The sequence below is a fragment of the Lucilia sericata genome, unplaced genomic scaffold (genome assembly GCF_015586225.1).
Source record: "Lucilia sericata isolate MDLA Ls3-8-SP2 unplaced genomic scaffold, ASM1558622v1 Contig000688F_arrow, whole genome shotgun sequence".
NCBI classification, from domain to species: domain Eukaryota; kingdom Metazoa; phylum Arthropoda; class Insecta; order Diptera; family Calliphoridae; genus Lucilia; species Lucilia sericata.
Window position 1 is genome coordinate 149939 of NW_023994691.1, and position 12483 is coordinate 162421.

Here is a 12483-nt window from a genome sequence, read left to right on the forward strand (position 1 = left end):
AACTAGAACTTAACTATAACTGAAGTAAACTGAACTAGAACTGAACTAGAACTGAACTAGAACTGAACTAGAACTGAACTAGAACTGAACTAGAACTGAACTAGAACTGAACTAGAACTGAACTAGAACTGAACTAGAAACTGAACTAGAACTGAACTGAACTGAACTAGAACTGAACTGAACTAGAACTGAACTAGAACTGAACTAGAACTGAACTAGAACTGAACTAGAACTGAACTAGAACTGAACTAGAACTGAACTAGAACTGAACTAGAACTGAACTAGAACTGAACTAGAACTGAACTAAAACTGAAGTAGAACTTAACTATAACTGAAGTAAAACTGAACTTGATTAAAACTAGAACTTAAATTTTGAAAAAGGTGTTTTAAAAATGCTGATAATTTAGTTTTAGTTGACCTCTTAAGAATCCTCTGAAAATTTCTTCTCTTTTGTGTTATTTCTAAAAGAGAAACTTCTGTTAAACCTAAGTTAAACCAGAACCTTAAAAGTTAAACCTTTGTGGGTAATTGTGTTAGGTATGTAAGTTTTTGTTTTGTTAGTATGTATATTTAGTTTTAGATTAGATTTCGGTTTTATTTTCAAATTTGGTTTTTCACCATGTTTGTATTTGTTTAATATTAAATAGTATTTAAAATGTGTATAAAAATTAACAGTGAAAAAATATATACTTTTTTGTTTTGTATGTTTTGGTTTTTTCTTGTTGTATGACTTGTTTTCATTCTACTAATATTAATGATCTAAAAAATTACAACTAGTTACAAAAAAATAAATGTAAAAAAATAAAAAAAAGAGTTTTTTTTTTGCAAAATTTTGTAATGATGTTGATAAACATTTTATACAAATTGTTTTTTTTTTTAATTAAGTCCTTGTTTAAACTAATGTGTTTTGGTTTTTATTTTAAATTTTTAAGCGTTTAAAAAAATATATATTGTATGTATATTTATTATTAAATGTACGTTATTTTTTCATTATTTGTAATTAATTATTAATATTTTTGCTTTTTGTTTTTGGTTTTACTATTATAGACTCTATTTGAGAGATATTCATTTTTTATTAATTAATTACTTATTTTCTTTGTAGATGGTGATTATTTTTAGTGTCATTTAATTTAATTATTATTTTAGGTTTTTTCATATTTTTGGTTTAAAGGACTCTTTGTTTTTGTGAGTGTAAAAGTGATTTTTAATTGGCAACTAATAATTGTTGATAGGAGCCAGTGGTATTGGAATAGAATGAATTGAGACCATCAATCAATTTCGAGTTGGAGGCAGCTGTAGCAGCAGCATTATTTCCAGAATCTTGAGAATTATTGCTATTAGCTGTGGAGGAAGCGGCAGCAGCAACAGTAGCTGCTGCTACAGCAGCTACAGCATTAGCGGCACTTTGTCTTTCAGTATTTGTAGCTTGATTGGCGGCGGTAGCCGAACCTGTTGATGGAATAGGACTAACGGCTCCATTACTTTCGGAGCCATTAACCGAGCCATTGGTCACGGTTACCGTTATATTGGCAGCATTATTATTGTTGCCCGCATTCTCCTTAGCATTAACACTACTATTACTTATATTTTCATTTGAAGTTTTCATATTACCCGCAGCATTACCCACAACACCCACTGGATGTTGTTGTTGCTGCTGTTGCTGTTGACCATTCAGGCCAATGGGTGATTGTGGTTGCTGTTGGTGTGGTGGCATATGATTACCTGCACCCATACCATAGAAACCATGTGGTTCCAAATAGTTATTAAATTTACCATGGCCAGCCACACCATTATTACCATGACCATACAAACCATTGTTGTCAGCATGAAAATGTGTATCGAACAAATTACGATGATGATTATTAAACTGTGGATACATGCCCATGGCCATGTTGGGAAAATAGAAGGGATCACCATTAGCTGCAGTACCATTCTGAGTCAAACCCAATGACAGGGGATTGGGCGATAGAGAACGTGCTGGTGAGACGGGACCAATGGGTCCGAAATGATTACCAGGTTGTCCACTGCTACCATTGGGTGAGTGTCCATGGCCGTGATGGATTTGTTGCTGCTGCATGGCACGTTGTTTTATATAGTTGGAGAATTCAGTGGGGGACATGCGATATGAAGTGCTACAAAGGAAGAGGATTGACAAAAATTTATTAATTTAGTTCAGTTAATTTTAAGTTAACTGTAGTTCAGTTGTAGTTCATTCTAGTTCAGTTCTAGTTCAGTTCTAGTTCAGTTCTAGTTCAGTTCTAGTTCAGTTCTAGTTCAGTTCTAGTTCAGTTCTAGTTCAGTTCTAGTTCAGTTCTAGTTCAGTTCTAGTTCAGTTCTAGTTCAGTTCTAGTTCAGTTCTAGTTCAGTTCTAGTTCAGTTCTAGTTCAGTTCTAGTTCAGTTCTAGTTCAGTTCTAGTTCAGTTCTAGTTCAGTTCTAGTTCAGTTCTAGTTCAGTTCTAGTTCAGTTCTAGTTCAGTTCTAGTTCAGTTCTAGTTCAGTTCTAGTTCAGTTCTAGTTCAGTTCTAGTTCAGTTCTAGTTCAGTTCTAGTTCAGTTCTAGTTCAGTTCTAGTTCAGTTCTAGTTCAGTTCTAGTTCAGTTCTAGTTCAGTTCTAGTTCAGTTCTAGTTCAGTTCTAGTTCAGTTCTAGTTCAGTTCTAGTTCAGTTCTAGTTCAGTTCTAGTTCAGTTCTAGTTCAGTTCTAGTTCAGTTCTAGTTCAGTTCTAGTTCAGTTCTAGTTCAGTTCTAGTTCAGTTCTAGTTCAGTTTTTTTCTAGTTCAGTTCTAGTTCAGTTCTAGTTCAGTTCTAGTTCAGTTCTAGTTCAGTTCTAGTTCAGTTCTTTCAGTTCTAGTTCAGTTCTAGTTCAGTTCTAGTTCAGTTCTAGTTCAGTTCTAGTTCAGTTCTAGTTCAGTTCTAGTTCAGTTCTAGTTCAGTTCTAGTTCAGTTCTAGTTCAGTTCTAGTTCAGTTCTAGTTCAGTTCTAGTTCAGTTCTAGTTCAGTTCTAGTTCAGTTCTAGTTCAGTTCTAGTTCAGTTCTAGTTCAGTTCTAGTTCAGTTCTAGTTCAGTTCTAGTTCTAGTTCAGTTCTAGTTCAGTTCTAGTTCAGTTCTAGTTCAGTTCTAGTTCAGTTCTAGTTCAGTTCTAGTTCAGTTCTAGTTCAGTTCTAGTTCAGTTCTAGTTCAGTTCTAGTTCATTTTAGTTCAGTTCTAGTTCCGTTATAGTTTCAGTTCTAGTTCGTTTAGTTCAGTTCTAGTTCAGTCTAGTTCAGTTTAGTTCAGTTCTATTCGTTCTAGTTCAGTTTAGTTCAGTTCTAGTTCAGATTCTAGTTCAGTTTAGTTCAGTCTAGTTCAGTTCAGTTCGTTCTAGTTCAGTTCTAGTTCAGTTCTAGTTCATTTATAGTTCAGTTCTAGTTCAGTTCTAGTTCAGTTCTAGTTCAGTTCTAGTTCAGTTCTAGTCAGTTCTCGTTCAGTTCTAGTTCAGATTCTTTAGTTCAGTTCTAGTTCAGTATGTTCAGTTCTAGTTCAAGTTCTAGTTCAGTTCTAGTTCAGGTATAGTCAGTTTAGTTCAGTTCTAGTTCAGTTCTAGTTCAGTTTCTAGTTCAGTTTAGTTCAGTTCTAGTTCAGTTCTAGTCGTTCAGTTTTCAGTTCTAGTTCAGTTCAGTTCAGTTCTAGTTCAGTTCTAGTTCAGTTCTAGTTCAGTTCTAGTTCAGTTCTAGTTCAGTTCTAGTTTCAGTTTAGTTCAGTTCTAGTTCATAGTTCAGTTCTAGTTCAGTTCTAGTTCAGTTCTAGTTCAGTTCTAGTTCAGTTCTAGTTCAGTTCTAGTTCAGTTAGTTCAGTTCTAGTTCAGTTCTAGAATCAAATTGAACTTCATTTCAAATCAATTTGAAATCTGCGACTTACTTGTTAGTTCTTTTGGAGTTTGTCTTCAATTTGGTTGAACCAAACTTCGTTTGAGCAAATGTGGCCGTGGTAAAAGTCAATGGTGCCTGTGAACGTTGCAAAAAGGAACCGCCATTTAGAACAGCAGCAGCCACCGGATTGGGACTACCCTTATAAGTGGGAGAATTCGAAGAAGCCGATAAGGGTGATGAACCAGCCAGAGGCGAAGTCTTGGGACTTAAACTCAAATTATTCATGCTCGTGTTAACGGCATCGATGGGACGAAAGCATTGAGCTTCAGGATTAAATGTTTTATTAACCTCTCCATCGGCAGAGGAGTTATCCTCTTGATTGTCGCTATTCTCGGAATAGAGAATCTATAAAAAAGAAGAGTATAAATATGAAATAAATTTTGAGTAGAAATGTAAAAGGTTTTGCAAAACTACCTTAACGGAGCCCTTTTCCCCAATGCGATACGACACCTCTCCGGGGTCCACCCATACGGACAGTTCATTTGGAAGATTTTCTAGAATATCTGTTATGGGCACGCCACTCTCGCGAGCGGCACGCTCCAAAACGGAATCAATAGGATCGCCTGTTTTAAGGCAACGAAATGCAGAACCCTGAAATGAGGAACAAATAATAAATGTTTAAATTTAAGGAAACAAGTTTTAATTAATATAGTTTGAATTAACTTGCCTTGAAGGGCTTTTCAGGATACCAATGTCCTTGGAATTTATCTCGTAATGCTTTTTCCAACTCTTCACCGAATATATTTACACGCCTCCTGGGCAGTTTATTGTACAAATATGAAATGACGAAATTTAATGCAACTTGTATTTCAATATGCATTTTTGTTGTTGTTTTTGTGGTTTTGTCGTTGTTGTTATTGTTGTTAAATAGTTACAAATATCACTGTGATAATTTATAATGAAGTATTTTAGTTGTCGCAATTGATTTCTTTGTTTGTTTGTTTGTTATTTTCTCTGCTAATTACATTAATTTATTTATAAACTGTAAAGGTTGGTTGATTTGGTTTATCTTTAGGATGTTTTATCTACAAAATATTTAAATTATTTTAATATGACTGCAATGACTGTTTGTTTGTTTAACTGTCTGTTAGAATGACTGACTATTTGACTTTAAAGAATATATAAGCGTATTATGTTGTAATAGTTTCGTAGATGTTTTGTTGTAGTTTTTGGTGTATTTATTGTAAAAATTCTTTTTGTTCGGCTTGAATTTTTAAAAATTTTGTTTGTTTTTAGTTGATGTTATTTTTTTTCTTTGGCAACGTTTTGTCTTTTCTGTTTCTGTATTTTCTAGATTCTACTTGTGAGATGTTTGTTTTATAATTTGTCGATTTGGAATTTCTTTTCTTTGTTGGTTTGTGGGAAAAAAATCTTATACGTAGTTGTTGTTTAATTAATGATCTGTAAAGGAAAGAAAGAAGAGTTAGAGAAGAATACATTAGTGATAAATTAAAAAGTTATTTTAAATTGTTTTAAACAAAATGTCACAGTTCAGAGACAATAAGTTTTAGACATTTAATATAGGAGCCAAACAATTTTTAACTAATCTTTTTAAGGAACTGAACTAGAACTGAACTAGAACAGAACTAGAACAGAACTAGAACAGAACTAGAACAGAACTAGAACAGAACTAGAACTGAACTAGAACAGAACTAGAACAGAACTAGAACAGAACTAGAACAGAACTAGAACAGAACTAGAACAGAACTAGAACAGAACTAGACCAGAACTAGAACAGAACTGGAACAGAACTGGAACAGAACTGGAACAGAAATAGAACAGAACTAGAACAGAACTAGAACAGAACTAGAACAACAGAACTAGAACAGAACTAGAACAGAACTAGAACAGAACTAGAACAGAACTAGAACAGAACTAGAACAGAACTAGAACAGAACTAGAACAGAACTAGAACAGAACTAGAACAGAACTAGAACAGAACTAGAACAGAACTAGAACAGAACTAGAACAGAACTAGAACAGAACTAGAACAGAACTAGAACAGAACTAGAACAGAACTAGAACAGAACTAGAACAGAACTAGAACAGAACTAGAACAGAACTAGAACAGAACTAGAACAGAACTAGAACAGAACTGGAACAGAACTAGAACAGAACTAGAACAGAACTAGAACAGAACTAGAACAGAACTAGAACAGAACTAGAACAGAACTAGAACAGAACTAGAACAGAACTAGAACAGAACTAGAACAGAACTAGAACAGAACTAGAACAGAACTAGAACAGAACTAGAACAGAACTAGAACAGAACTAGAACAGAACTAGAACAGAACTAGAACAGAACTCAGAACTAGAACAGAACTGAACAGAACTAGAACAGAACTAGAACAGAACTAGAACAGAACTAGAACAGAACTAGAACAGCAACTAGACAGAACTAGAACAGAACTAGAACAAACTAGAGAACAGAACTAGAACGAACTAGAACAGAACTAGAACAGAACTAGAACAGAACTAGAACAGAACTAGAACAGAACTAGAACAGAACTAGAACAGAACTAGAACAGAACTAGAAACAGAACTAGAACAGAACTAGAACAGAACTGGAACAGAACTGGACAGAACTGGAACAGAACTGAACAGAACTAGAACATAACTAGAACAGAACTGAACAGAACTAGAACGAAAGACTAGAACAGAACTAGAACAGACTAGAGCAGAACTAGAACAGAACTAGAACAGAACTAGAACAGACTAGAACAGAAACTAGACAGAACTAGAACAGACTAGAACAGAACTAGAACTGAACTAGAACTGAACTAGAACTGAACTAAACTGAACTAGAACTAGAACTGAACTAGAACTGACTACTGAACTAGAACTGAACCAGAACTGAACTAGAACTGAACTAGAACTGAACTAGAACTAGAACGGAACTAAATCACGAACATTATCTTTATGACATAAAAAGTCTTAATGAATTTCGTAATAAAATTTAATAATATTTTTGCTTTTTGCCCTAGAATTTACATTTCTCGAAATAAAAATAATTTCTTTTAAAATAAACAAACAAATATTTTAAATTTTTCTATGAATATTTCAAGTGTTTTTTAAACGATTTATGGTATATTGTAAATTAATTAGTTTTGCAAAAAAAAAAGCAATAGAAAAAAATCAATTTGCAACTAAAGCACACAAACATACACCTCGACAAAAACTTTCTTACGTATATTTACATATGGAAAATATTGAGATTTACAAAACCTATTGACAGCACAGCACACACGTTTCAAAAATCAATTTACAAAACTTCCGCACGATCGAACACTAAATATTATTGACTATAAAAAAAGATTGTAGCTGAAGTAAAAGTGTTTTGTAATAAATTTTTTTTTTCACACAAAAACTAAAATTTTTATTGGAAGCTTAAAAAAAAGTTTTAGAACATGTCAAATAAATATACTACAAACTATAAAATAAACATGACCGGGCAGGCATTTTAATAAGAATGAAAGGAAAATTTTCAAACAAATTTCACTTTTAATGTTTTTATTTTAATTGAATTGAATTTAATTTCAATTTCATTTATAAACAAATAAAAGTAAAGAAGATAAAGAATTGAGATAAAAAATGCATTTATTTCTTGCCAAAAAAACACTTATGATGTAATTTTGCTAAAATGTTCACTGAATACTAATTGCGAAAACACAAATTCACTTTCTTATGATTTGTTTGTTGTCATTCGTTCGCAAAAAAACATTAACGTCTCTAAACATTAACAACAATAAAACAATTTTCAATTTTATTAAGAAATTTTTGGCATTGACCGTTGCTTTTGTTTTTATGTCTTTTTATAAAATTAGAACTAAAATTTTCTATAGTTTTTGGTTTTAAAACTGCAGCTGGTAATGGCGCGCTTTTAAATTTTTATAAAAATAAATTTGATTTGATATGTAAATAAATTCAAATACTAGCGAAACTTTCAAAACCACTGTATTTGATTAAGAATGATGCCAGATTGTTTAATTGAACTGAACTATTTTTATAAATTTCTGTTTAAAGAAAATGTTTAAGGAAATTTTTGATAAATTTCCCTTTAAGGAAATTTTTGATAAATTTCCCTTTAAGGAAATTTTCGATAAATTTCCCTTTAAGGAAATTTTTGATAAATTTCCCTTTAAGGAAATTTTTGATAAATTTCCCTTTAAGGAAATTTTTGATAAATTTCCCTTTAAGGAAATTTTTGATATATTTCCCTTTAAGGAAATTTTTGATATATTTCCCTTTAAGGAAATTTTTTATAAATTTCCCATTAGGGAAATTTTTGATAAATTTCATTTTAAGGAAATTTTTGATAAATTTCATTTTAAGGAAATTTTTGATAAATTTCATTTTAAGAAAATGTTTGATAAATTTCCTTTTAAGAAAATTTTTGATAAATTTCCTTTTAAGGAAATTTTTGATAAATTTCCTTTTAAGGAAATTTTTGATAAATTTCCTTTTAAGAAAATTTTCAATAAATTTAATTTTAAGGAAATTTTCAATAAATTTCCTTTTAAAAAAATTTTCAATAAATTTCCTTTTAAGGAAATTTTCAATAAATTTCCTTTTAAGGAAATTTTCAATAAATTTCCTTTTAAGGAAATTTTCAATAAATTTCCTTTTAAGGAAATTTTCAATAAATTTCCTTTTAAGGAAATTTTTTGATAAATTTCCTTTTAAGGAAATTTTTTGATAAATTTCCTTTTAAGGAAATTTTTTGATAAATTTCCTTTTAAGGAAATTTTTTGATAAATTTCCTTTTAAGGAAATTTTTTGATAAATTTCCTTTTAAGGAAATTTTTTGATAAATTTCCTTTTAAGGAAATTTTCAATAAATTTCCTTTTAAGGAAATTTTCAATAAATTTCCTTTTAAGGAAATGTTCAATAAATTTCCTTTTAAGGAAATTTTCAATAAATTTCCTTTTAAGGAAATTTTTGATCAATTTCCTTTTAAGGAAATTTTTGATAAATTTCCTTTTAAGGAAATTTTTGATAAATTTCCTTTTAAGGAAATTTTTGATAAATTTCCTTTTAAGGAAATTTTTGATAAATTTCCTTTTAAGGAAATTTTTGATAAATTTCCTTTTAAGGAAATTTTTGATAAATTTCCTTTTAAGGAAATTTTTGATAAATTTCCTTTTAAGGAAATTTTTTGATAAATTTCCTTTTAAGGAAATTTTTTGATAAATTTCCTTTTAAGGAAATTTTTTGATAAATTTCCTTTTAAGGAAATTTTTTGATAAATTTCCTTTTAAGGAAATTTTTGATAAATTTCCTTTTAAGGAAATTTTTTGATAAATTTCCTTTTAAGGAAATTTTTTGATAAATTTCCTTTTAAGGAAATTTTTTGATAAATTTTCTTTTAAGGAAATTTTTTGATAAATTTTCTTTTAAGGAAATTTTCAATAAATTTTCTTTTAAGGAAATTTTCAATAAATTTCCTTTTAAGGAAATTTTCAATAAATTTCCTTTTAAGGAAATTTTCAATAAATTTCCTTTTAAGGAAATTTTCAATAAATTTCCTTTTAAGGAAATTTTCAATAAATTTCCTTTTAAGAAAATTTTCAATAAATTTCCTTTTAAGGAAATTTTCAATAAATTTCCTTTTAAAGAAATTTTCAATAAATTTCCATTATTTAAGAAAATTTTCAATATATTTCCCTTTTTCAGGAAAATTTTAAAAAATTTCCCTTCTTTAGGAAATTTTCCATAAATTTCCTTTTTTAGGAAATTTTCCATAAATTTCCTTTTTTTAGGAAATTTTCTATAAATTTCCTTTTTTTAGGAAATTTTAAAAAAATTTCCCTTCTTTAGGAAATTTTCAATAAATTTCTTTAAGAAATTTACCATAAATTTCCTTTTTTTTAGGAAATTTTCAAGAAATTTCCCTTTTTTAGGAAACTTTTAATAAATTTCACTTTTTTTTAGGAAATGTTTAGTAAATAAATTTAATTAAAAAATCACAACAAAATTCCCAGACTTTATTTTCAAACAATCTGTTATCACTCTCTCTCTCTCTTTCTTGCAAAAAGTGATTCACAAATGTTAACAAATCAAGTGTCAACTGCATTTGCTATAAATTCTTTTACACTTTAAATAAAATATCAAAAAATAAACTATAAAAACAAAATAATTAAAACACTATTTTTTGTTATTGTATAAATTTAATATAAGAATATATTTACATACAAACATTGCACAAAATATTTATGACACATTTTTGTCATAAATCACTTGCAAATATATATTTTTTGTCGGTTATTTTATTATTTATAGTTTTTGTATGTCAAGTTTGAGAATTTATAAACATAGAAATTAAGCAAAAAAAAAAAAAAAAAAATGGAGAATTATTTATTGTGTCAAAATTAATAAACAGAACTAATGATCTGAGAAAAGAATTTGTAATTAGCCAATGATTTACTTTAGGATTACGAAAGAAAGGTATTCTTCTGGGTGATAGAAGTCAAGACATTTTCCCTTCTAAATAAGTAATTCAGAAGGTGAAAGTATATTTGTATAAAACACAAGACCAAAAAGAGCACTATTTAGACTAAACAACACTATAGTCACTAGTTGCTAGAGGCATCCTTTGTAATCTATGTAAGGCCCGTTAACTTGGAATAAGTAACATATCAAAGAATCAGACCATTTCTCATATCAAAAGAATAAGAATTATAACTAATTCGGAGGCTGTTGAAATCCCTAGCACCGAAACGGCCACCAGAACTTCCGGGAATAGTTTAAATAAATTCCTACATAAGTTTGTGTACATGTAAGTGCAATACAATTGCATTGTCAGCTGTTCTAGTTTATTCAATGTTTTTGGCTTTTGTTTTGCAGTTTTTTCTTTTCTTTGTTTTTGTTATTAAAGTTTTTTTTTTTTGCTGCTGCTTCTTCTTGTTGCCCCTTTGTAAAAGTTATTAGCACTATTTAGTTGTTCTTTTTAATATTATTTTTTCCTCGGCCATTGTTATTGTTTTTTTTTACATTATTATAACATTTTGTTGTCTTCTATAAATGAGTATATACATGCCTTGTTGTTCTTGTTTTCAGTGGTCGTCGCTATTGGTGGTGTACTTTTTTTAAAGGTTACCCCTTTCTGTTGACCTTGAAGTGTAGTCGTAGTTGTAGTAGTAGTATGATCCAATTTGTAGTTATATTTATGCTGATTTAGGAAAAAAAGTGCTAAAGAAAATTAGTAAAGAGTACACATGTATTATATAGTGTTTAATTATTGTCGTATTAGGTAAATGAAAAGCCATAGAAATAATAATATTTCTATTATATTGGAAGGGGCACGTGGATTTAGTTTTTGTTGTTTTTCTTTAGGAAACGGAAGTGAGGGTTGGTCTATCAATTAAGGTAATTATATGAGGGAGAGTTTAGTAATTTTGGGGAAAAAGTTCATTTATATTTTCAAGAGTAGTTGTTTGCTTCTCGGCCGTCTGTTCAATAAACGAAGAATAAGTGCTAGAATCAGAAAGAGATTTAAAAGTGTTCTTCGGAATTCGACAGCTAAGGAATCGTTATTATCAAGGCCAATCTTGTAAAGAAAATATGCCAGAGGTTGCATTGAAAGAGAAATTCAGGAGCTTTTAAGGAGATATGACTGAGGTTAACAAAACGCCTAATAAAAGATCAGAGTTCTTAAGAAGTCGATTACTCTTGAACCAGCTTGATCCTTATCTTTAAGATGCTGAAGTAAAAGGGAATATGTCAGAGTACAAGAGAGTTTAAAGGTAAAATCTTTCAGATTAAGGCTGGAAAATCGATAAGTATAAAGCGAAGGGTGCTCAGAGGTCTAGGAAAAGATTAGGAAAAAGTTTTTCGCTTCCCGATAAGTAGAAACGAAGAATGAGAGATTTGAACATGTTTTAAACAACTCAAGTGCTATTGGACGTACTATATCGCTTTAAAAAGGTGATTAGACTGAAACAAATGTGTCCAATGATGAATTCATGATTTTAAAGAAATGTTTCTGAGGCTGATAAATCACTTAAAAACGGAGTAATATTCTTAAGAACCCGATTGCTCTAGAAACGGCTTGACCATCAGCTTAGGTTGAGGAGTATGTTAGGTTACAATTTGAAGAGAGTTTAAAGGAAAGAGTATTCAGATTGAGAATAAAAAAATCGATATCGAAAATCGTTATTCTCCAAGTGTGGTTATATACGATCTGTTAGTGATGCGACTTCAAAAAAGAGATAAAATTACGTTTCAACTATAGTAAAATGGTTCAAAAGGAAACAGATTCGTTAAAAAGCGATTATTTTGGACCAGCTCGATCGTTATTCTCAAGCTGAGGTAGGTTAAAGAGAATCTGACAATGCTTATGGAGAAGAGTTATTAAGAAGTCGTTTTTTATTCATAGAGTTAAGAAGTCAAAACGGTGTCTCTTCGACTTGTTCAAGAGCAGTGAACTACTACGATGATCAAGGAGTGTTAAGTGTTTTTTATTGAGAAAAGAGAAAGCTCGATCGTTATTTTCAAGACGAGATGAGTTATAGGAACTCTGTTGGTAGTTGGGTTTTAAGAAATTATATGTTGTTCTCAGACTGAGGTTGGCATATCACT

At 30.1% G+C, this 12483-nt stretch overlaps 1 protein-coding gene across 2 annotated transcripts in view; it reads right to left on the reverse strand.

Moving 5' to 3' along the window:
• Nucleotides 1–1147: 1147 nt before the first annotated feature.
• LOC119607339 (protein Tob1) overlaps nt 1148–12483 on the reverse strand; it is a 64129-nt gene continuing 52793 nt past the window's right edge. For both annotated transcript variants that reach the window (XM_037961206.1, XM_037961205.1), the window contains exons 3-6: nt 4573–5306; nt 4320–4496; nt 3895–4250; nt 1148–2132 (exon numbers count right to left, since the gene is read on the reverse strand). In XM_037961206.1, the coding sequence (XP_037817134.1) occupies nt 1205–2132; nt 3895–4250; nt 4320–4496; nt 4573–4725 (1614 nt within the window). In that variant the 5' untranslated portion in view covers nt 4726–5306 and the 3' untranslated portion in view covers nt 1148–1204. The remainder of the gene's footprint in view (nt 2133–3894; nt 4251–4319; nt 4497–4572; nt 5307–12483) is intronic.